This window comes from Armigeres subalbatus, chromosome 1 (genome assembly GCF_024139115.2).
Source record: "Armigeres subalbatus isolate Guangzhou_Male chromosome 1, GZ_Asu_2, whole genome shotgun sequence".
NCBI classification, from domain to species: Eukaryota; Metazoa; Arthropoda; class Insecta; order Diptera; family Culicidae; genus Armigeres; species Armigeres subalbatus.
Genome location: NC_085139.1, coordinates 142,729,895 through 142,754,133, shown reverse-complemented (window position 1 = coordinate 142,754,133; position 24,239 = coordinate 142,729,895). Strand labels below are relative to the sequence as shown.

At 38.4% G+C, this 24,239-nt stretch overlaps 1 protein-coding gene across 1 annotated transcript in view; it reads left to right on the top strand.

Moving 5' to 3' along the window:
• Positions 1-489: 489 nt before the first annotated feature.
• Positions 490-24,239, top strand: part of LOC134205191 (sodium-independent sulfate anion transporter) — a 189,405-nt gene continuing 165,655 nt past the window's right edge. The window contains exon 1 of the mRNA XM_062680212.1: positions 490-950. Coding sequence (XP_062536196.1) covers positions 935-950 — 16 coding nt within the window. The 5' untranslated portion in view covers positions 490-934. The remainder of the gene's footprint in view (positions 951-24,239) is intronic.

Sequence of the window (24,239 nt, the reverse complement as noted above, 5' to 3'; positions counted from 1 at the left end):
TAGGTTGATTTATTTATCTACCCGTTTAGTGACACAGCTGTAGATCTACGTCACGTCACACGAGGCAAGCGCAACATTTTTCAACGATCGCGCTACAAGCAACTAAGCCGGCGTGATCAGCTGTTTGCTGGCTTTGTTCTACATGTACATAGATGCGAGTGAGGCGCTTTGCGTCACTGATGACCGGCACCGCGCCGCACTGCGAATGCATAACTGAACAGTAAATACGCACCACATCATAACACCTCAATATGCGCAAACAGATGTCCTTCTATATGAGGTACGGCGACGGAAAATTAATTCCTCGGCGATTAGGCTGCACCGTTCGGTTCTGCCGTTTTCTACGAAGTGATGGACGATTTACAAACGAGACGCAACGGAAAGAAACGACGACGATCGCGGAAAATGGTTTGTTTATACACACCTCTCTGCAGACGGTCCAGTCGGGTCGTTGCTTTACTTGGTAACTTGGTTCGGCGTTGCGGGTTTAGTTGTCTATACGATCGCGTTTGAGCTAGACGCATTTTAACCCGAGTGCAACCTATCGATTATTGAAGCGGATGTTTCCACACGTGCGTGAAATCGTTACGAGACAAATTGTGATTGATTCAAACACTTATTGAACGGAAGTTGTAGTACGCTGAATCGGTTGAGAAACTTGAGAACAAGTTTATAGTAATTGGCATCGCGACCAATTGCTGTTGAAGAATATACAGTTTGTTAGTTATTGAATCAAAGGTGCTAATATTGGTTGAATTGATATTTTATTATTGTTAATTTATACACACGTGTGTTGAGAGTGTGTCAAATCGTGCATCTGTTATTCACTAGTGCTGGCTAATAAAGCGTCATTTGGTGTATTGGAGTAGAAGATCTGCAACGTGAATAGAACTTCGCAAATAGAAGCGGTGTTAAAACTAGACGCAGACTTTGGATGTACGTTCAAAAAGGTATTATAACAAATTAAAATTTATTTCATCGCATATTAATTAACGCAGGGTAAAATGACCAATAGTTGAATTTAATTCTTGCTGTTATTATTCGTACACTACTCGAAGTAAATGGGGCGGTTGCTCATTTTAGCCTTGACCTTGTTCCTGGTCAGATTCCTATCGACTTCCTTTATTTCTTTATTGAGCTTGGTGGTCATATGGCTACCACTTCTGCCTCATACGCAGGAGGTCGTGGGATCAATCCCAGTCCCGTTTCATTCATCCTACTTTGTATCTTTCAATATATTTCTCATGTTCTATAAATTGCTAGAACTGGAAATGGGCTCTCATACCTATACTTCTAGCATGAAAATGTTATATAAATGCACGGTCATCATGCTCATGTTTATGCTTCGTCGTCCGGAGTCACTGTGTTTGCCTCTGCTGCGTTTCCAGCCCAGCGCATAATTGCAGATTTTGTCTCCACTCTTTTGCACTTGCGGATTGATCAGATATTTTTACGGATTTTTATAAGTTTTTGTTGGGATTGTTGGGTTCTCTAAAACAATTTCTTGGATTCTTAGGATTAAAGCTTGATCCACTTAGTATTTGGCAGTTTCTTTCCAATTACTGCGGCGCCTCTGGTGGCCATACCGAGAAGTAAAATACATCACATCGTTGCGGAAGGTTTATTCAATTTATGGTGAAAGTTTCATCAGTATTGATGCTCACGTTCAAAAGTTATCGAAAATGGAACGCGAGAGATGGGAACAAATTTTGCACTATCACGTTGGAAATCCAACATGGGGAACGTCCACAAATTACGTAACGCTTAGAGGGAGGAGGGGGGTTGAGTGAACTGTGACGATCCATACAAAATTTTCAGATATTTCATACAAAAAGTGTGACATAGCGGGGAGGGGGGTTTAAAATGTCCATTTTTTGCGTTACGTAATTAATGGATCTTCCCATGGTCAGGAGGAATGATTGAGTGTAAAAACTGTCAAACGTTATCGGGAAACACTATTGCTGGATCGCGTAGAACAAAACAACCATGGAAATGGAACATACGACCAGAAACTACAAGTGAAAGTCTGCAGAGCAGTTCGGAACAATTATGGGATTTTTTTGCATGATTTAGCGAAAAGATTCACTGCGCCGTAGATCACAGCTCAAATAATCTGTCGGCGCGAAGGTTTCAAGTCATATGATGTCAGTAAGCAGCCCAACAGGACCCTGAAACAGAACCTGGTTGCCAAACATTTCGCAAGAATGCTGGAAGTTCTGACGACATACAATTGATGTATTTTGATGGGCGATGAAATAAATATGTAAATGGATTTTCAATTCCCAGGACACAAGTTTTACCTTTCCAAACACCCTTCCGTTTGTCCCAGGAAAATTCAAATATATCTATGCAGGCAAGATTGCCCACAAATTGATGGTGTTTCAAAGCATCTGCAGTTGTGGGAAGAAAACTAAAGTTTTCATCACTGGAGTGATCATAAATGGGCAAATATACAAGGCAGCTGTCTTCAGAAGCGATTTTTGCCATCCATTCAATCACACGACTGTCCGGTATTGGCCTGACTTGACAAGCTGCCATTACAGACGGGATGTAATGGATGGTATGAACCGAATGATAATGACGTTATTGAAAAAACTATCAACCCACCAAAATGCCCAAATTTTCGTCCCAACGAAAAATATTAGGCAATTATCAGAGGGAAACTTAAGAAATGGTGCAAAACAATCAGAATACCATCTTATATGGAGAAGTGGTGTGAAAAAATGGCAAATCAAGTTGACCGTTCTACTGTGCTTTTGCACAGTAACGAGAGGTATTGAGAGAAAAGTACGAGAATTCATCCGAAATGCCAATGAATAATTTTTCGATATTTTTTTTCTTCAAAGTTTACTAAATTCCCTGTATACTAAAACCTGAACCACTTTTCTATGTACTTTTTCGGCAAAGAAATGTCTAATTTCGTGCGGCCAAGTACTAAGTGAATCAAGCTTTAAGTTGAAAAGCAGGCCAAGTTCCATTTGGAATGTAGAGGCATTGAAGAAGAAGAAGAAGAATTTGCGATCAGGTCAACCAACCAACCTTACACGGTTTGATATAGCATTTTCTTCATGACGCAATGACCGATCGTGATTATTTTCTGTAGTGATCAAATAGGGTTTGTCCCCGTTGAATGCAACTTGTTGCGAGAAAATCGGTTAAGGATTACTACTAGAAAAGTTGACTAATGTTTTTCGGTTTCCGTGTGCACACACACATACACATCGATTGGTATATAACATCATGGGTCTCCGAGCCTTCTATAAAAAGATCGAACGAGAAAGTCAAAAAATGAAATAATTAAATCCCAGGGTCTGCGTTGGTACAAGAACAACGGCAGCCCAGACAGTTATTTTCCATCATGTGTACTGATAGCTTTACTGATGCTGTATTTAAGCTACTTAAGTCTTTAGCGCAATTGAACGGAACGGCGACGATAACGACAGGATTTGACAGTTAGCCCATATATTTCCTGTCAAATCCTGCCGTCACCATTTTGTTCCAGGTATTGCGTTCGGGGCTTTCGAGATGGACCATTTCTTTTGCAGGAGATTTAGCAACGCTGTTAAAGAGCCTCGCATACAGGATCAATGAGCTAGACATTACTAGTAAAGTCTAGCTCCTTGATACAGGATATGTTTGTTTCTCGTTTGATAGATTTCCTTGTATGGTTCGATACACATATTTCTTTATAATTTTTAAACGCAATGCAATAATCAATCGTTATCAAATTCAGTAATGATCCACTAGGCTTTGCCCTCTGTCGAATGCAGCTCATTGCGAGAAAATCGGTTAAAGATTACTATATGAGAAGTTGGCTAAATTTTTTCTTAGCTTTTGTGCACACACAAACATGATGTGAAATGATAGTCTCAGTCTCAGAAATGACTTACTCAGTCTTTAATAACTAGGCTTGTTTTGCATATTTGGCACTTTTTAGTGAAAGGCAAAAAGGGTTTCGACTTACTCAGTCATTAATAACTAGGCCTCTTTTGCATATTTGGCACTTTTTAGTGATAGACAAAGCCATGATAATGCTAAGAAATTCGAAGCAAACGTTAGGCTTTATAATAATCGAAAAAGAAGGTAAACAGAGAGCTATATGGAAATGCTTTTCTCTTAAACTTAAAGAAAGGCTTTAAACATGTTGGTTGTTTGGGATAGGTGACCTAACTAAGTTAAAGAATCAACTGAGACAATAAAACGAAATAAAATTTCTCGCGGGAAAGGTCTATTGACGGAAATCATAGATTCTTTTCTACTCAAGTGCCAGGTGGATTAATTAGGCTTTTAAGATTTTTTTATAGGAAATTTGATTTTAATGTTTTATTCAAATCATTATATCGGTTCTAATTTGTTTGCTAAATCTCATTAAAATGATCAGTATTAATTATCTTAAAGATAAATCGTCTGGCTCAAAGCTTTGTAGGGGTATGTCATCATCAACATCATCATCATCATCAATTACACAAATAGAGGACACAATAAGTTCGAAGCTGTTTTATTTTTAGCCTTCATGAAATATAAATACATTTCGATAACCAGAAGAATACCGTACCAATAATCAGTCAGTCAGCAAGAATTATCTCCCGATTGACCCTATCACTTTGGTGTACTACCGGCGGCTACTAGCGTAACTGTGTTTTTTGTACTATGTTCTGAGAAAACAATAGAATTGTGTAATTAAAACTGGTCACATAGCGCCCCAGCTCACGTTTACCAGCTGGAGCGCTCTACCCTTCGCGTGCACGTTTCCATTCGGTGTTTTGATGCATTCCGATTAAACGACTACCTGTTCCACAGCGCTGTCTATCAACCAAGGTGTTTAAACTGCTGTTTAGCTGCGAGTTAGTCAGTTAGACGGCGGAGGTAGTTATGATGATACTATCGAGAATTTTGTGCAAAGCTTTTATGCTTTTCCTATGCCTAACTACTCAGCGTCGGGGTTATACCTATATCTGATTTCACTTTTTAGTCATGTTGATACGAATCGTTAATCTACTGTTACTTTTGAATTGTAAATGCACTATGTAATAGATAAATATAGAGGGGAACTGTTGCTTTTTCTATTTCACTGATGCAAATTAAACTCATCTGAAATCAAACAATAATTTTCATTGGCCTCAACTGTAAGGTCCAAATACAGTGAAAACATTCCACTAAAAAAGAGCTAGGTAAATAATTTTCTTGATTGATTTTTCGTTAACATTATCGCTAAAAAAGAGACAAACAATAATTTTCATTGATTTTTCGTTAACATGCGTGCGTATCGCTAAAAAAAACACAAAAAAACAAGTCACATTACTTTCTATTGCTTTTATTTTGCCAAAATGTATATGGAATCTATGAAATAAAACATCGGTACGTATCCCTTCATAACGGTAAAGGGTCTTATATGTTTACATGGTTTATTTATTGTTGCACTTTTCTATGCCTGCAATTGCATGAATATGTAGGTATATTGTGTGGCAACAAGTACGATGGATACGCTATTGCCCAGGGAGTCGTGAATGTTTTCCATCCGAAAACATTCTAAATTGTAACGAGAATAAATCTCGCCATATCAGGATTGGCAATCCTACGCCTTATTCACTTTAATAAAGAATAAAAAAAAAATCCTTCGCCTTCACTAACAAGGCCATCGCGATTCATTGTGATTGAATAATCGATAGTTGACGAACCTAAATTGACCTCAGCAATAACCAAAGCTTTCGGGAGAAAACGCGCAGTTAGCAGAAATAAACTGCACCAGCTAAAATACAGGGCTTTTGCATTAATGCATTAATTTGATGTCTATACTTGCGATGCGTGGAATTGGTTGATTTATCGAAATCGATTGCTCAATCTATATATATAAAAATGAAATGGTCTGTGTTCGTATTCGCATAACTCGAAAACGGCTGGATGGATTTTCTTCATTTCTTCAGCAGATATGTTCGTTACCGTTTCCGACGGGTTTATATGATATTTCCTCATGCGAAAATTACGCGTGAGGTTGTGCAAATAGTGAAAACCTGAAATTAGGATTCGTATGGCATATTCACATGGGCATTTTTGCTTACTACGCAGGACAACGTCTGCCGGGTCGACTAGTAGTAAATAATTATACATAGGGGAACTGTTTCGATCTCCATCTCACTGAACATATATCCATCTTATCACTAAACAAAGAAATATGGCACCACATTCGTCGCTTCTTTTTGTCAACACGCGTGCTCACTGCTGAAAAAAAAAATCACAAAAATAATAAACAAACCAAATTTCTTTCCATTGCTTTGTTTTTGATGGGATGGAAATAGGAGCTATGGGATGAAGTGCCGAACCGTTCCCCTAAATATTGTAACACGCGGAGTATACGTGCCGCGTAAATTGAAACAGCGTAAAACCCGAGTAAATCACAAAACACCTCGAAAATCCGCGTAAATTCCAAAATCGCGTAAAAAGCGATCAACGTAAATAACGCGTAAAAACAACTCTAGACCAACATTTTAAAAGGGCGTAACAGCCAAAATTTATTCCTTCTGATACTTCGTCTACACATAAAGCAATATATGTGAACAAAGAATCAGAAGGCATAATTTTTGGCTCTTATGCCCTTTTCAAATGTTGGTCTAGAACTTCAATGTACATCGGGTATGAATCTTTTACTCTTCCTTGATCGAATGGTCCAAGCAAATTGAAAATCCGTCGAAAAACGGACATTAACGAGATATTAACTATTAAAATATATCATATTTTCGTGACGTTTTTTTATTCTTTGCAATCGTGAAGTGTAGTATTGCGTGCAAAAACGTAGGAGTGCAAATCCGGCAAGTTCGATTCTCAGTCCGATCGATCATGTTTTCGGATGGGAAGCATTTTTCACTCCCCGGACATAGAAAGCTTTTAATTAATACAGTATACCCCCGCTGATCCGACAAATGTATCGCCGGACTATCGGGGTTTCTCTCGCTAGTCCGACTGTCAAATCCATACAAATGAACCAAAACAAAATCACAGCACAAATTTGAAAACTGACAGCATAATGTGTTTAAATGGGTGTTGATACTTTTTAATCCGGAAAATTCCGAATTAGCGAGATCCGGACTGACGAGTCGTCGGACTAGCGAGGTCCGGATAAGCGGGGGATACTGTAATTGAAAAAATGCTAATAAAACAGCAGACGTTCCAGTTGAAGATGAAGATGAAGAAGAAGAAGAAGAAGAAGAAGGAGGAGAAGAAGAAGAAGAAGAAGAAGGAGAAGAAGAAGCAGAAAGAAAGAAAGTCGAATCGACCACCTTCTAATCGACTTTAAAATATTCTCCGACATCACCGACGCACGCCCGCACTTAAGGCAGTGCGAGTATTGAATCTGACCACTACCTCGTTGCAGTATATCTGCGCTCAAAACTCTGGACGATGTACAATACGCGTCGAAGTGGAACGCCGCGGCTGAACATTGGGCGGCTACAAGACAGTAGACTAGCCCAAGATTACGCACAGCAGCTGGAAGTGGTGCTCTCAATGGACGAGCAGTTAGGTGCAGCTTTTTTTGAAGACGGCTGGAGAGATATTCGATCAGATATAGATGCCTGGAATACAACTTGAGGGCGTACGAGGTACGATACAAACGGGCGTGAAACAAACAAAATTCGATTTTTCGGTTAAAAAGCGCCAGCAAGAAGATCGAACTGTGAAGAGATGGAGCAACGCTAATGACTAATCTATGAGAAGCCAATTGACGAAAGGGCCACGTGCTACAGCCTGACATGGATGGCCGTAATAAAACTATTTATTATGTAGGTTCCCGGTCCCTACAAGTCCCTACCTCACGCTTCCACAGGTCGTCCGATGACAAAAGACCGCCAGCTAAGGGTTGTGTACTTAGCTGGTAGTGCAGCCTGGGCACTGTTGTCCTTCTGACATCAGCTAGAGTGAGAAGGTATGCCTCGAGTGTCTGTTCACCAGGAGGTGCGGCTCAAACAGCGTCTGCCTGGTACCCAGCGGCTGATTAACGAAATGCTGTATCGCGTCAGCTATACCTAAGGTGGCAGCCCCATCATCGCGATGTAGGTAACGCGACCCCGGTAAGGTAGCTTACTGAAGCCTCTCAAATACCACGAAAAATGGAGATAGAAGAAAAAGAGAACGTTATTTTTGGCAACCGACCCGGCAACTAAATAAGGACTATAATTGGAAACTCAGTACCTGGAATGTCAGGAACCTAAATGAACGTGGACGAGTGAGCCTTCTGGCTCGTGAACTGCAGAAGGTTGGAGTGAACGTGGCTGCTATGCAAGAAGTCCGATGGCCTAGATCCGGAGAACGTGAATTCCGAGCCGTGGACCCCACGACCAACACTGCATTCAAGTATAACATCTATCACAGCGGCGGTGAAAAAGTAGAGCATGGAGTTGGTTTCGTAGTGATGGGCAAGCACATGAAGCGAGTGATGCGGTGGAAACCCATTAGCGAACGAATCTGTGTGTTGAGGATACGGGGCAAATTCTTCAATTACAGCCTAATCAACGTTTACGCACCGACAAACGATAAATCCGACGACGTGAAGGACACGTTTTATGAATGTCTTGATAAAGCCTATGGAGAGTGCCCAAAGCATGATGTGAAAATTATTATCGGAGACGCTAACGCTCAGGTCGGTAGAGAGGACTTTTTCCGTCCCATAATCGGTCGGGAGAGCCTTCACTCCGCTACCTAGCCTACGGCTAGTAAATTTTTCTGCTGCCAGAGGGATGGCCATCAGTAGCACCTACTTTGCACGAAAGAACATCCGAAAGCACACCTGGAGACACCCAAATGGTGAAACTAGCAACCAGATAGACCATGTTCTGGTGAATGGGCGCCATTTCTCGGATGTTATCGATGTACGGACCTTCTGAGGTCCGAACATTGACTCTGATCACTACCTCGTTGTCAGTAAAATTCGATCACGGTTATCAACTGTATCGAACGAAAGATCACAGCGAACGATGCGTTACAATATCCAGCGATTGTCGGCGGAAGGAGTATCGGCTGAGTACCGCAACGGATAAGTACAATCAACGTTAGCGACAACATCAACGATCTATGGGAGTCGATCCATGGAGCGGTGAGCACAACAGCGCGAGAAGTGGTAGGCACTGCACAAAGGCGACCCAGGACGGGTTGGTTCGATGTGGAGTGTCAGAGAGTGACAGACGAGAAGAACGTTGCCAGAAGCCGGATGTTGGTGTCGGGTACCCGATCGAATAGAGATCGGTACAAGGAAGCAAGAGCAGCCGAAAAACGAACCCACCGCAGGAAGAAAAAAGAGTACGAAGAACAAGTTATTGGTGAGGCGCAGGAAAAAATGGAGCAGAACGATATGCGGAGGTTTTATGAGTCTGTCAATGGCGTGCGGAGAAAGACAGCGCCATCTCCCGTCATGTGCAACGACCTACAAGGGAATTTGCTGACAGATAAAACTGAAGTGGCTGCCAGGTGGAAGCAACACTTCGAGACTTTGTTGAATGGATGAAGTGACGGTGAATCGGTGAACAGAATAAATATTAGCGACGATCTACAAGCTGTGGAATCACCTACACTATATGAGGCTAAAAAAGCTGTTAAAGAGCTGAAAAACAATAAGGCTGCGGGAAAGGACCAGCTCCCGGCTGAACTTCTCAAACATGGCAGTGAGCAGCTTTATGAAGTTCTGCACCATATTATGTCGAAAATATGGGAATACGGGAAAATGCCTGCTAGCGCTGGAGGGAGCGATTAGGAGAGCTGGTGTGCAAAGAAGCGGTACCATTATCACAAAATCACATATGCTCCTGGGATTTGCGGACGATATCGATATTATCGGAATTGATCGCCGTGCCGTGGAAGAGGCTTTTGTGCCTTATAAGAGGGAGACAGCGAGGATTGGACTCACGATCAATACCAGCAAAACGAAGTACATGGTCGCTGGCAATCAACGTGGGTTCATTAGTGGTGGTGGTAGCGAAATGGTGCTGGATGGTGAAAAATTTGAAGTGGTAGAAGAATTTGTGTATCTTGGAACATTAGTGACGTGCGATAATGATGTTACCCGCGAGGTGAAAAGGCGTATTGCAGCTGCAAATAGGGTTTATTACGGACTTCGTAACCAGCTTAAGTCCCGCAGTCTGCAAACGAAAACAAAACTCGCGCTGTATACTACTCTGATTCTTCCGGTGGCTTTATACGGCCATGAGACATGGACGTTAAAGGAGGCTGATCGGAGAGCTCTCGGAGTGTTTGAGCGTAAGATGCTGCGGACAATACTCGGCGGTATACAGGAGAATGGTATCTGGTGGTGTCGCATGAATCACGAATTGTACCAGGTGTATAAAGGGCTGGATGTTATTAAGCTTATACAACACGGCAGACTACGGTGGGCTGGTCACGTTGTTCGTATGCCGGAAGAACGTCAAGTGAAGATAATATTTAGTAGAGAACCCGGAAGAGGCCGCAGGCTTCGTGGAAGGCCGCGTACACGATGGCTTTTTGCAGTTGAAGAGGACCTGAGGGCGCTCAATGTTCAGGGCGACTGGAAGCGATTGACCATGGATCGAGTCCAGTAGAGAAGGATACTCCATTCGGCGTAGGTTCATCGAAGAGCTGTAGCCCATCAAGTAAGTATTATGTAGGTTACAGGCCTGGTAGCGGGTCACTTTTTTCGGGTCAGTCACTAAAAGGTCCCTTTTTCGACCTCATGTCACTATTTCTCGGAAAAAGTCACTATTTTCAACTATTTTGGAACTATTGACTAGGTTTCGTTAATACCATCGCCGCAGAATTAAAATTCATGACGGATTTAGAAAAAATGACCAGCTGTTCGCAAATTCTTAGTGACTTCAAAATCGCTTTGAATCTCGGTTTTGAATCTCTAATTAGATTTTTAACAGCGATTAATTGAAGGGTTTTGTGTTACACTGATGCAATTGGGTATACAAGCAGGATGGGCACGGGTCCGCGACGTTAGGCATAAGTACGTTAGGCATAAGGACGTTAGGCATAATGGACGTTAGGCATAATGTACGTTAGGCATAATGGACGTTTGGCATAATTCTGCCTTCTTTATGTCATGGGCTGTTCTTTGGATCATTTTATGCCTAACGTCCATTATGCCGAACATACATTATGCCTAACGTCCGTTATGCTTAACGTCCATTATGCCTAACGTACTTATGCCAAACGTCTTTATGCCTAACGGGGTATACCCGATGGGCACAGGGAAATGAGAATATAAATATATTCACAAGGCTTATAGCAGACTCTGCTTATTTTAAAACCTCTGTTCAAAACGATTGAACTCTACATCTTATCAATTGAACTGTTGATGCGTTGAGTATTCAGATTCATCTTTCCAATATTTCTGATATTTTCATCTCAATCCGACACAATTTCAGATTTAGATACAATTCCTGTTGTTTCGGGGAAACCTTGTAAAATAGTGAAACTTCTTCGAATTCTGTTGATTTGTCCATGAAACACCTTTATGATGCCTTGTTTTTCACATAAGTACCATTAAGCATTTATTATTTAATAAAGTTTCAATATCTTATAAACTGGTTTTAAAAATGGGGACGAGACGAGCAAGGACCAAATATTATATAAAAAATGAGCTGAATGGTTAGAACATGTGACAAATTTCTTGCACTCTATGGATTATGTACAAATGATGTTTTACTTAAAAGTGTCGTATTCCATGTTGATTTTTGGCCTCAGGCTCTTCAACAATATCTGAATTTGCCTAAAGCTAAGTTTCATTATTAAAATCATCCCTGATTCAGGTAGAAACTATTTTGATGATTTTGTTAATGAATATGAGGGCTAGGCGATTCTTAATCTTGGAGGTGACCCTGTCCCTAATATCCCATCGATCATTATTAATATTAATAATTTCAATTTGTGCTGAAAAATGAAACATTTAGGCTTCAAACCTTAAATTATGCAATCACGAAATTATATGAAAACTCGAATTTCAACTAAACCATCCTAAAATCAATATTTTTTTAAGAGCGAGTAAGGTTGACAGAGTGCGTTACATTATTGTTAACCATCCCTCGTGATAATAATGTGAAAATAATGCTCACTTAAGTCATAACCAACGTTGGCGACCTTGCCTACCCAAAACTAACAAACTTTTTTTTATAACAAATATGTTTTACTCACAAAAATATATAGGGTATCTGTTCCCATATTAATAACAGCCCGTATATTAATCCCAACCGTCGATGAACCAAATCAAAAATCAATTTAATCACAATTTCTCACATCGTATGTACACAATAATGGATGGAACATATTCTTGAATGTTTGGAATATTATCCAAGATTTTGTTTAAGTTTTTTAGTTTTTTAGTTTTTTTTAGCTAAATACTTCTATAATGTGATAATATTTTAATTTTTGAAGTTACCAAATTGTTTTCAATTAAAAATTACGTTAGCCAAGCATAATTATTCTCATGTTTCTTGATTATTGGGTGAGAAATCAATGCATTTCATATGCGCATTGCCTTATTGTTATTGATATAGGAACAGATACCCTATGTTTTGAAACGTAAAAATATTTATTTTTGAATCAAAATGGAAAAATTAGAATCTCTTACATTTACTACGTAGATAGATTTTTCACATGTTTTTTTTCCACAAGGAGCAAAATGGATGGTCTCTCGACATCTGCACCGATAAATACTTAACAATTTTCCAAAATATATTCTGACGACAATTGATACATTCGAAACTGCATAAACTTTGGATATTATATCAAGAAAAATCGTGAATTTTTTAAGATTTTTATTATTTTGAGATTGTCTCACCGGTTGGTAGCTCGAACAAAATTCTCTAGGTTTCGTATTGATTCTTGGGTTTCAGATTTATAAACTTTGTGAGTCAAATTAAATCTATGTCCAAACATCATTTAAATAAATTTATATCATAAAAAGTGCCATTTTCACACAAGCAAAGTTTTTCCGAATAAGTTCGAACCAATATTAAACATTATTGCACCTTATTTTATATGACTTGCCCTATATTGTGTTTTCCAGTGGTTAAAGGCGGAAAATACAAAAATAATTATAAAAGATAAAAAAAAAATAAATAAATAAAAAATAAAATAAATAAAGCAAATTTATCAGATTTTATTAGTCATAAGACAAACTATCCCATTTAATTCCATCAGTGTTTCATAATTGACTCGACGAGACTAAAGACGCCATTACCGTCATTATTGTTGAGGTCGAAATACGTATGCTTGTAAAAAATGCAAAGTAATGGAATTAAATAATTCATGACAAGTGAAGACATTGCACTAAATAAGCACACACTTTTCATCGGATTTGTTGAATAATGTTTTGGCAATTCATAATCTTTGCGGAATTTATTGCCCCTTCAAATTGGAATTTTCGGCCAAAACATATTAGCGGAAGACATAATTTTATTCGTAACGTAACGTATTCGAAACGAACTTATTAACTTCATATAAAAGTCAATTTTTGTCACTGCAAATGCAATTGGGTTGTATAGGGGTATCGATGTTTTTATATATTTTGAATCTGCATAAAAAACTGAGCCTAACCCCAATTTTTCAGATTTTTTTGAGCCCCGGAACTATTTTTAATTTGCATTTTAAATTTATATGGGACTAAAAATTTGTTCTTGTGCTGCATGGGCCAACTGTCATTCTATGAATGTTAGTGTCATTCTATCGATTAAAATGGCTTATTGTTTGCTGTATAAAAATGTAAATAAAAGGTTTACAAACAAAATAAAAATATGTCGGAGATCAGAAAAGCATGCTCTTTATGTTAAACTGCAAAAAACTCGATATTTTTCTGAGCTAAACAACCCAATTAAAAGTCACTATTTGGTCACTTTTTCTGCAAATGTAAGTCACTATTTGGTCCCTTTTTTCGACAGTGTTGGTCACTAAAGTCACTATTTTGAGCGGCATGGAGCGCTACCAGCACTGGTTAGGCGAAAAAAGTGTCAACATAATAGATAGGAAGATAGGAAAAATCGAAAATTTCCACGTTTTGATGAAACATCTAACATTTTTGATTAGGCAAAATGCCGTAGTGGGACTAACCTACAATGAACTACTCACGGTCTATAGCAAAATTCTGAATCAACTCTGAAAAAATTCTGAATAGCAAAAATCTGAGAGCTGCCAGCTAAAAGGCGTTTTGCCTCATGACTTTTCCGGCAACGAAATTTAACCACTTTTTTGAAATGTGAATACAGTATTGATCCGATTTTGTCACTCCCCGATTTTATCACGTTTTCGACTCAATTTTATCACGTCCCGATTTTGTCACCAAAAAAAATTGTAGATCATCATTTCGGAGTACCTGTCAAGAATTCTGTAAGCCTTTTTGACAAGAATTCAGGAGTATCATTCACGTATTTTGCCTTTCCTAGGCATTTGTGAAACAAATTGAAAAATTTGAAACAATTTTTTTCTAATTTTGTCACGTTTTCTATTTTATTACCTCAAAATTCACCAGGATGTGTGAGTGTTTCCATTCTATCTCCCACTGTTCGGCAGTGCTTTTATGGAAGAAACATGTTTTCATTTATTTGTTGATTTTTTTTATCCATAGATGATTTTCCGCACAGTAAGTCCCGCATAAATACATTCAAGGGGATCAAGATTCATATCAACGATACATCATAAATATACATCGTTGAACTCAGACCGTATTTAGTGAAATCAGTTTTTTATATTACAAGTATGAAACGGACTCACCATATTTGAAACTTTCCAATCCAATCGTTTGTGCCTGACCTTTTTGATCCAACTATAAACTTCCTCAATGTGTGAATACTGATGAATCAAAATTAGGCAATACTGGCGCCGGTCGTGTCTGAATGCAGGTCAATTAGGGAATGGGTAGGAATATGTTGACGTGATACTCGCTTTAGTAGAAGCCGACGAAATCACTGGGATAATGGATATAAGGGGTAGGGAGTGTGGCGAGGTTAGTTTTGGTAAACGGTATGCGGGGTGTAACGTATATTTTTACCGCACAAAACAGAATAAAATAACATGGATCTCGAGACCGTACTGCCATTCGATCGCGCTTTGTATGATTATCTTTCCGACCGCACAAAGCAGAACAACGCGGCCTAATCAATGATCTTTTCGACCGCACTAAGCAGAGCAACGTGGATTTCGAGATCATTCTGCACACCCAGAACGCATTTGATTGCGCCCTAATTAATAATCTTTTCGACCGCACACAAGTACGAGACATTGAAAACGCCACCGTGACTTTGACCGAAACACTCATCTACGAAGTCACAATAAAATACTGGATTCATATCAATACATAGCACTAACCCGTCTCAAGCTATAAAACGTGCTCCATTTCAATTCTCAATTCGATTGCGCTCTAATCAATCATCTTTTCGACCGCACTAAGCAGAACAACGCGGATTTCGAGATCATTTTGCACATCCAAAACGCATTTGATTGCGCCCTAATTAATTATCTTTTCGATCGCACAAAGCAGAACAACGCGGATCTCGAGACCGTTCTGCACTCTTAAAACACGTTCGATCGCGCCCTAATTAATTATCTTTTTGACCCCACACAAGTACGAGACATTGTAAATGACACCGCGACTAGGACCGAAACACTCATCTGCAAAGTCACAATTCAAATACTGGCAAATACTGATAATACATATCACTAACCCGCCTTAAGCTTTAAAACGTGCTCAAAACTTTTGATAGAGTTTGTTTTACCCCAAAATTCACCAGGGTGTTGATAAAAACGGGATATTATTGTACTATCAATATGATTAAGCTTTTCTTAAATTTTATTATAGCATCGGCTAGCTATATAGTTTAAAGGTTACATGAGGTAAAAATAGCCTTGAAAATCGTTACAGCTAAGACTGCTATAATGTCTTTGCTTAGGTAGGGGAAGTGGGGCAAGATGGCCATCCTAAGCGGATACCCTTGTAAAATAGTGAAACTCCTTCGAATTCTGCTGACCATGAAACACCTTTATGATACCTGCCTTTGACATAGGTATCAATTAACACTGATTAATGACGTTTCAGTATCTTTTAAACTGGTTTTAAAAATGTGTTTTTATGATGCTTATATTTACCGTATGGGGCGAAATGGCCACCCGCTCGGGGCAAGACGAGCAAGGATCAAAAATTATATCAAAAGTGTGCTGAATTTATTTAGATCGGGTAAAACATTTCTTGCACTTATAGGGATTATGTTCAAACGATGCTTCGCTTGAAAATGTTGTAATCCATGTTGATTTGTTGACCACTTGCTCTACGACAATATCTGAATTTGCCTAAAGCTAATTTTCACGATTAAAACCATATCCGTTGTTTTAAATCGTCTCCGATTTAGGCATAAACTATTGTGATGTTTTTTGAAATGCATTAAAGGGTTAATCCTGGAGATGAGCTTGTTCCTAATACAGTTTGCAATACCGCCCCAAGTCGACATATATTCGAAGATTTATATCCTTTTGATTATAATAACCATCTTAAAATTAATACTTCAAGAACAAGTTAGGTTGTCAAAGTACGGTTTACAGTTGTATATCCCTTTTACATTATTGTTAACCATTCCTCGTAATAATAACTGTGAATATAATGCTCACTTAAGCCATAATCAACGTTGGCTGTCTTGCCCCATATGGCGATCTTGCCCCACGTCCCCCTATAGTCTTCTTCAAAAGTTCAAACTTTTTTCGAGAAAAAAAATATTATCAGTTAAGTAGAGAGGTGTTCACCAAATCTAGACCAACATTTCAAAAGGGCGTAACAGCTGAAATGTTATTATTGCAGTTCTTCTTCTACGTATGTATATAGCCATAATACATTTTAAGCAAAAGTTCACTCCTAGTATGCCCCTGTAAGCATGCTCAAAGTAGGGAATCTATTCATGATGTAAGCAAAAACAAGTATTCGGCTCGGATGTTAGGTGAGCGAATAGAAATATTGACATTGTATCTCTAAGGGAGGAACAACTAGGGTCGTTAATTTGTTGGCTATAATAAATGCCAATTATTATGAAGCACAAATCATTGCGAGTAGACTACCTCTCGGATGATAATGACTAATGGCAGCAAAATTGACTTTCGTTTATTTCGTTCTAAAGCACATTCTGATATGTAACAATTAGCTGAACCTGTTGCAAATGAACCATTAACTGTGGTGATTGCCTTGTATACTATGCAGTGTAGGAGGAACACCCGTTAGTGACGTAGCATTTTAGGATTGACAGAGGATTCGTAGATAATGCGAAGAAGCATGGATAAAAAGTAATGGGGATTTCTTTCAAAAACGCACCGTCATTGGCGGATTTTGCGATTTTCATCACACTTTAGCCATTTACAGCATGACCCATCTCACAGTTTAACAAAATGTTTATACAATATCGCGTAACACTGACCCGATAATTGAATACCTATTGCGATTGGTCGTGATGCAATGCTTGAATGCCCGATACACTTTAAAGGGTGTATTCGATAAAAATGGCACACCGAAAATCTTCTGTAACTTTTGAACCGTAAGAGTAAAAATCCTGAAAATTTGAGCAAATCTTATTCATAGTGTATTATTTACATCTGCTGAGTTTCATAGTTATTCATACAGTGGTTCCGATCATGTCGTCAGAACAAGAAATAGCCAGGGAAAAATTGTTGTGCATCCACCATCAAAATCCGGAGGCGTCCCACCGATCGATCGCTAACAAGCTTGGGATTGCAAATTCAACTGTATCTCGTGTAATGAGAACCTAGTGTTCAAATGAAGGAACTGAATGGTCCAATGGATAGTAAAATGACCAGGAATGGTACAACAGCTCAAGAATTTTCAAAACGTGTCCATCTGAGATGTCGCTAACAAGTCCAGGGTATCGGTTGGTTTTGTGCTGAAAACCATGAAGCGTGCTAGGTTATATGTTTACATGGTAAAAAAAATCTCAAACCGAAATGAAAAGCGAAACGCCACACTGTGGTCGGATATCATGAAATCATGGCATTAATAAATAACTACTTAGGGTTGCCTCATAGAAGTTTGGTGTCTTCCATATGGTGATAAAACTATTGTTCGAAACTTTACCGCTAGAGCGGCGCTTCAGCTAACTTTTTATATGAGCATGATAAGATGATGGTGTCTGCAGCAAAAATCAAGAATTCCGTATTATAAGCAACTCTTGTAAAAGAACTATCTTTGAAAAGGCTTTTGATTCTGAGATACAATGCATTTTATGTTAAAAATTTGAGGATATATCCAAAATTTGATTATTTTTAGTTTAATTTTGTATCTATGTGAAATATTTATTTTCACATAATTTTCTGTATCCCGGAGAGTAATAGTAGTGTCTGAGCTGATTTGACCATGAAATAACTTGGAGAATTAATTTTTGTAAAATATTCAAAAATATGATGAAAAATCGAATTGTTTTTCTACTCCCTCCACTTTCCGCTTAGATTTTATCTCGGATAAAATCTTTGGGTTATAAAGAATGTAACGGACGCGAATTCGGTTGCAGAAATTTGCTGTAAATCTTCCACAGTGCCTTAATATTGATTGAGTTCCGCATGTGTTTGACGGAAACCTGTCACTTATTCAATCAAAGTAGGCCGTAAAATTCATATTATAATGAGCACATAAACTTTCTGGGCTTCGTTTTGATTATTTTGTAGTATTTTTTTTAAATATATTAGTCTGGAATTTAGCTTAGAAATCACTATGGCAATACAGATTTGGTTCCCTTGAAGTTAAAGTTAGTATAATCTGGACGGATTTTGAAACAAGAAGGTTTGATTTTAACTATACTCTTAACAAGCTCTGACTAGTTCATATCAAAACGTAAATTAATTAACGTTGCCTGTAAATCTATGTCTAATTAGAGGAGTGTGCAAATCATAATAATTAGAAAATGTGTATTTGATAAAATTCGTCAGAAATACCATCTGGTGTCAGTATATTTCGTTGAAAATGGGCTCCCATGAAACATCACCGGAAATTGTGAAACAGCTCCTAGTTCTGAAAAAACTTACGTTCTTTGATGTACAAAACATTTTGGATTTATATTACGTTCAGCATAAATAGTTCGTATGCCAACGTTAAATAAATATTAAAATATTTACAACTATTATTTAAGAAAAATATAATACCAGCATAAAACTTCTATTGCTACTTCTTCATAAATGGTAGTAATAGTAGGACTACATCCAAGGAATTCGTGGCGTATGTTAAATTGAGCGCAAAATCATTCAGTTGAAAAAATAAAAGTAGGTCGTTTGAGAGTTACGGCAAGTTTCTGCAACCAAATTCCCCTCCGTTTCATTCTTTACAACCCAAACATTCTCTCCGAGATAAAATCTCGGTGGGATGTAGAGGGAGTGGGAAAATAAACCGATTTTCCTATATATTTTAAATATTTTGCAATAATTAAGACATTTTTTAGGTTGTTTGTTGGTTAAATCGGGTCAGATCCTATCATATATTACTCTCTGGGGTATAGACAGCTTATGCGAAAATAAATATTGTACATAGATGAAAAAAATAAACTAAAAACAATCAATTTTGGGAAAAAAGCACATTTTATACAAAAAAGGCATTGTATCTAAGAATCACAAGCCTTTTCAAAGATGGTTTCTTCGCAAGAGTTGCTCATAATACTAAATTCTAAAACTTTGCAGAAGACACCATTATCCTGTCATGCTCATATAAAAAGTTAGCTGAAGCGCCGCCCTATCGGTAAAGTTCCGAACTATAGTTTTATCACCATATGAAGGCCTACTTATCAAGCAACAACTTTGTGGAAGACACCAAACTTCTATGAGGCAACCCTAAGGAGTTATTTATTAATGCCATGTTTTCATGATATCCGACCACAGTGCGCCACTGCAAAAACCAGCGCACGGAAACTCTACATGAAGTTGTTCACCAAATCGTGTTGCATCGTGATGGATGATGAATCCTACGTCAAGGCTGACTTCCGTCAACTTCCTGAGCAAGAATATTTCGTTGCCAAGTCTGTTCGATATTCCGGAGAATGTCCGAACGAAAAAAATATCAAGATTTGCAACGACGACAGATGATTTGCGGATGTGGTGAAGTAAGCGCTCCCTTCACTACTTCCGGAACAATCAACGGTGCGATTCACACCGGAGAGTGCCTCGTAAAGTCGAGTCAAGAACGAGACACTGAAGACGATCACACAGTTGTGGTCGAAATACGTATCTGCATAAATATCGAAATAATTGGTGGAATTAAATACTTAATAAACTTAGCTCGTCTTAGACGATTGGACTCATTAAAAGTTTTTCATTCCCTGAAAATTTCAAGAAAATCATGTTTGTGCCATTTTTATCGAATACACCCTTTATGTTAGGGTCACCCTTGGCGTTCATAATAAATTGATTTATATTTGATGATTTCAAAGGAAAATAAGTTCAATGTATTAGTAAATAAAAGATTTGATTTTTTTTCGCAAGGGCAGATAGAATAAGAAACTAGTCTCATAATACGACTGTTGAACCTTTTGCCTTTCTTGGTAGCTGTAGAAACTTCGGTAGACTACCTTACCAGGGTTGCGCTACCTACATATCGCGTTAAAGGGGCTGCCTTTTCGATGCAGCACTGTATGCACAGGTTTGCTTGCCAGCATACGACCATTGTTCCCACCAGGGTTGCTTATCCTACAGACACTATAAACATAGATAGGAAATGTTTTAAGTGGTATTCTACTGTCAGTGTCATTAGAATCGAGTTAGAGACATGTTACTCCAAAAAATCGCACGTAAGGTTTGGTAAGGGCTATTTCAATTTCCACAAATACACAGGTATAATGTTAATTTTTATCATTTTAGGCTAAATAAACCTAACAAATGGTTAAAAATGAATTTTACTTGTTTATAGTGAATTCATAACACGATTTTGATTGGGGGTCGTACACGTACAATTACGTAAGCCCTGCCCCATGTAAGATTTTTCCCATACAAATCATTTTTTATTTATATGGAGCGTAAGAAATAGCCATAAGTGCTTACATTATTAGTGTACGACCCCTTGTATATTCCCTTCAATATTTTTAAATCATGAAAATCTTATACAGCTGTATAAGACAAATTTGAAAAGTTTATTCTGCATCAGTACCTGCCGAATCGGAAGCGAACACCATCTTTGCAGGGTTGCTGTCCGGCATTCTTACAACATGCCCTTTCCATTGTACCCTTTCGGCTTAAGCTACCTTTTTGCAAGAATACGTATTTTGTGTGGCGAAAACAATTGATACACTATGCCCAGGGAGAACGTTTCCCAGTCATCTCCGCATTCGCAATCCTACACCTAGGGCGAATCACTACTTAGGCCCGATTCCCGGGTCACTGCACAGAAAACTAATAATCTATACTGTTTGGAAGCCGTAGGATTAAGGATTATAAGCTTAGCTTAGCTTAGCTTAGACTGACTGTACATATCAATGGTTGCTACTCCGTGATTGATCAGAACTGGTGCAAATTGCACTACGATCCAAGTGAATAGTGGTTGGGATTTACCAAATATTCTCGAAGTGCACGTTTCAGCAGCTCGTAAATGTTGATCAATAACGGCGCCGGCCAAGTCCTTACAGTCAGTTTGGAAAGGGAGGGAATGTTAGTGTGTGGTTATTGTTGCTACTAGAGACCGAGAATACCTCTGCATCTCCACAATTACCACGGGAAGGAAGTTGTTAGTTGGGAGGGGTAATCAGTTACATATATCGGGATTCAAAATGGAAAGTGATGTGACCTATGCAACTTCTAAACTACAGCATTAGCATTCCCTTAATTTGTTCAATTGTTCATCCTTCGCGAGAATAAACAATCAATCGCTCAAAGTAAGCGATTGTTCATTTGAATTTCAGATTAGGCGCCCGCGTCATCATTTCTTTAACGTAAGGAAAGTAAAAAAAGTAAAAAAAACGGGATTAAAATTGAAAATAAAGTCATATTCACGGCTGTTCAACCACATTGATCGGAAAGCTAATGTCAATTAGCAACCCTTATTTTATCTCTATTTTGAGGTTAAATAAGAATGTTCAGCCATGTTGTTAATTTACGTTTATTTTGCATTACATCCACGCGCGTGTGTGTGTCGCTTGCCGTGACCAGTATACCGTAATGAGAATCTGATTGGTATTAATACTGATGTGCCGGTTGGAAAAAAGATGTGTAGTACTACTAGGGAACGAAAGAACACAATTCTCAGAAAAGGGAATATAGGTACCTTCCGCTAAGAAGCAAAAGCGATAGCTATGTACATATTGGGTATGGTTGGTAAATTATCGTGTAATAAAGGATATGGATGGATGACAGCTGAAGAATGGAAGAATTAGTTTGATCTCACCGAATTTGATCCGTGATGTAGTTCGTCGTCATCATCAGCCATGAAACCGCTCCTACATCGACGAAGAGAAAATCTGCTTAGGGTCCGTTTGTAGCCCTGGTTCCTCAAAACATCCCAGATGGGTGGAAAAACACTTTCGAAATCTTGAGTTCACCATTCGAAACAGAAATTAACGCCCAGTTTCTGGTGGACCAAGGAGTGTGCAGTTTTTTGATGGAGCTTGCAGTTTTAATTGATGGCTTCCACTTGACTTGTAGCACTGTTCTGTCCTGAAAACTTTGGATATCCAAAACCAATCTTTTCACAAAATGATTGGCAGGGCACAAAATACTTTTACAGCGGTTTGTCAGAGACACATCCACTCGTAACGATTGCTGCGATCTCTCTCCATCTGTTTGGAAGCCGTAGGATTAAGTATTATAAGTTTAAAAAAGTCTCTCATTACGCACAATACTCAATATTATTCAAACATTTATTTTACTTCTAATTGATCCAATTATAGAAAATAAAAATGTAGATTTTATTATTTCAAACTTTTGCTATTCGTTGCAACACCACTGAGTCGAAGTAAGTCTTTCCACTTTTACAAAACGGTATCATGAAAATCACCACAACGCTTAATTTAATCATTACTTGGAGCTGTTAATTACCACACAATAATTCTAAACTCACGCACTTCAATCGTTCCTATTTGTTCGTATCACTAGAACTTCTTCTCCTTCTTCTTCTACTATGGCTCTACATTTCAACCGGAACTTGGCCTGCTTTCAAGCCGCACCGTGCTGTCGTACGCATGCTAGGTCGGGAATGGGGTAAGAAACCCTATATATGCAATCATGGGCAGTTTAGTGTCCCACAACTGTGGGGGAATGTAGTTACAATTCACATTGCTCAAGAAAAGGTTTTTGTTTGGAAAACAGTTTGATATTGTTTCTAATTCAGACGAGATTGTCATTTTTTGCTACAGTCAAATTATTTTAGATGTACTCCCTAGCGCATTGACGACACGGATAGGTGCGCATAGCGTTGGTCTTTCTGAGTTGTTCATTTCAAAAATAATTTGATTCGTAAATATTGAACTACATCCAGATTTAATAAAATAGAAAAAAATGTTGACATGGATAATGACTATTTTATTTGAATGGAAATTGCAAAGTCAAAATGTTCCATGGTTATGATTATTTTTATGTCAATTTCAGTGCATGATTCTGACGAAAAATAATACATAGAGAGAACAAACTATTAATGCATATTGTCACTAGATTGTACTTTCCACGTTGACAGTATGTATTTAGCCTACCCGAGCAAGCAAAAGACGTTCCGCCAGTGACAAACTTCCTCTATAATTTATTACTTGTAGTAATCAAAGAATGTGCAAAAAACGTACAGAAATGATGACGTAGACAAAAAATACCGACGAGAACTGTGAGAAGTGCCTAATCGGCGATACGCTATGTGAACGGCTTGTGTTGATAACTAGTCGTGCCGGTGGAATTGTTGAAGTGTGCAAATTGTATCTGTTTTTTTCATTAATTACGGTCGAGTTAGTTTAGTAAAAATAAAGACAAAAAGGCAAGGTCAAGAGTACGTCGCTTTGTATTAACATCGATACCATAGAAGTTAGAGTTCCCAGGTGGAGTTGCTGAATCCGTATGTCATCATGAGACACTGATTTGAATTTCAGCCAACTTATTTAAATTGGCCAAAAGGCATGAATACGTCTCATTTGGCGGAATGTTTTATCAAATCCTCTGGATTGAGTAGGCATATAGTTGGTTAATTATGATGAGTATTGGTAACCCTAATGGATGTATGATTGAGTGAGAGGGAGTTCCATCGATACTAAATATCATCCAGCCTTGGTATAGTCACTATTGCC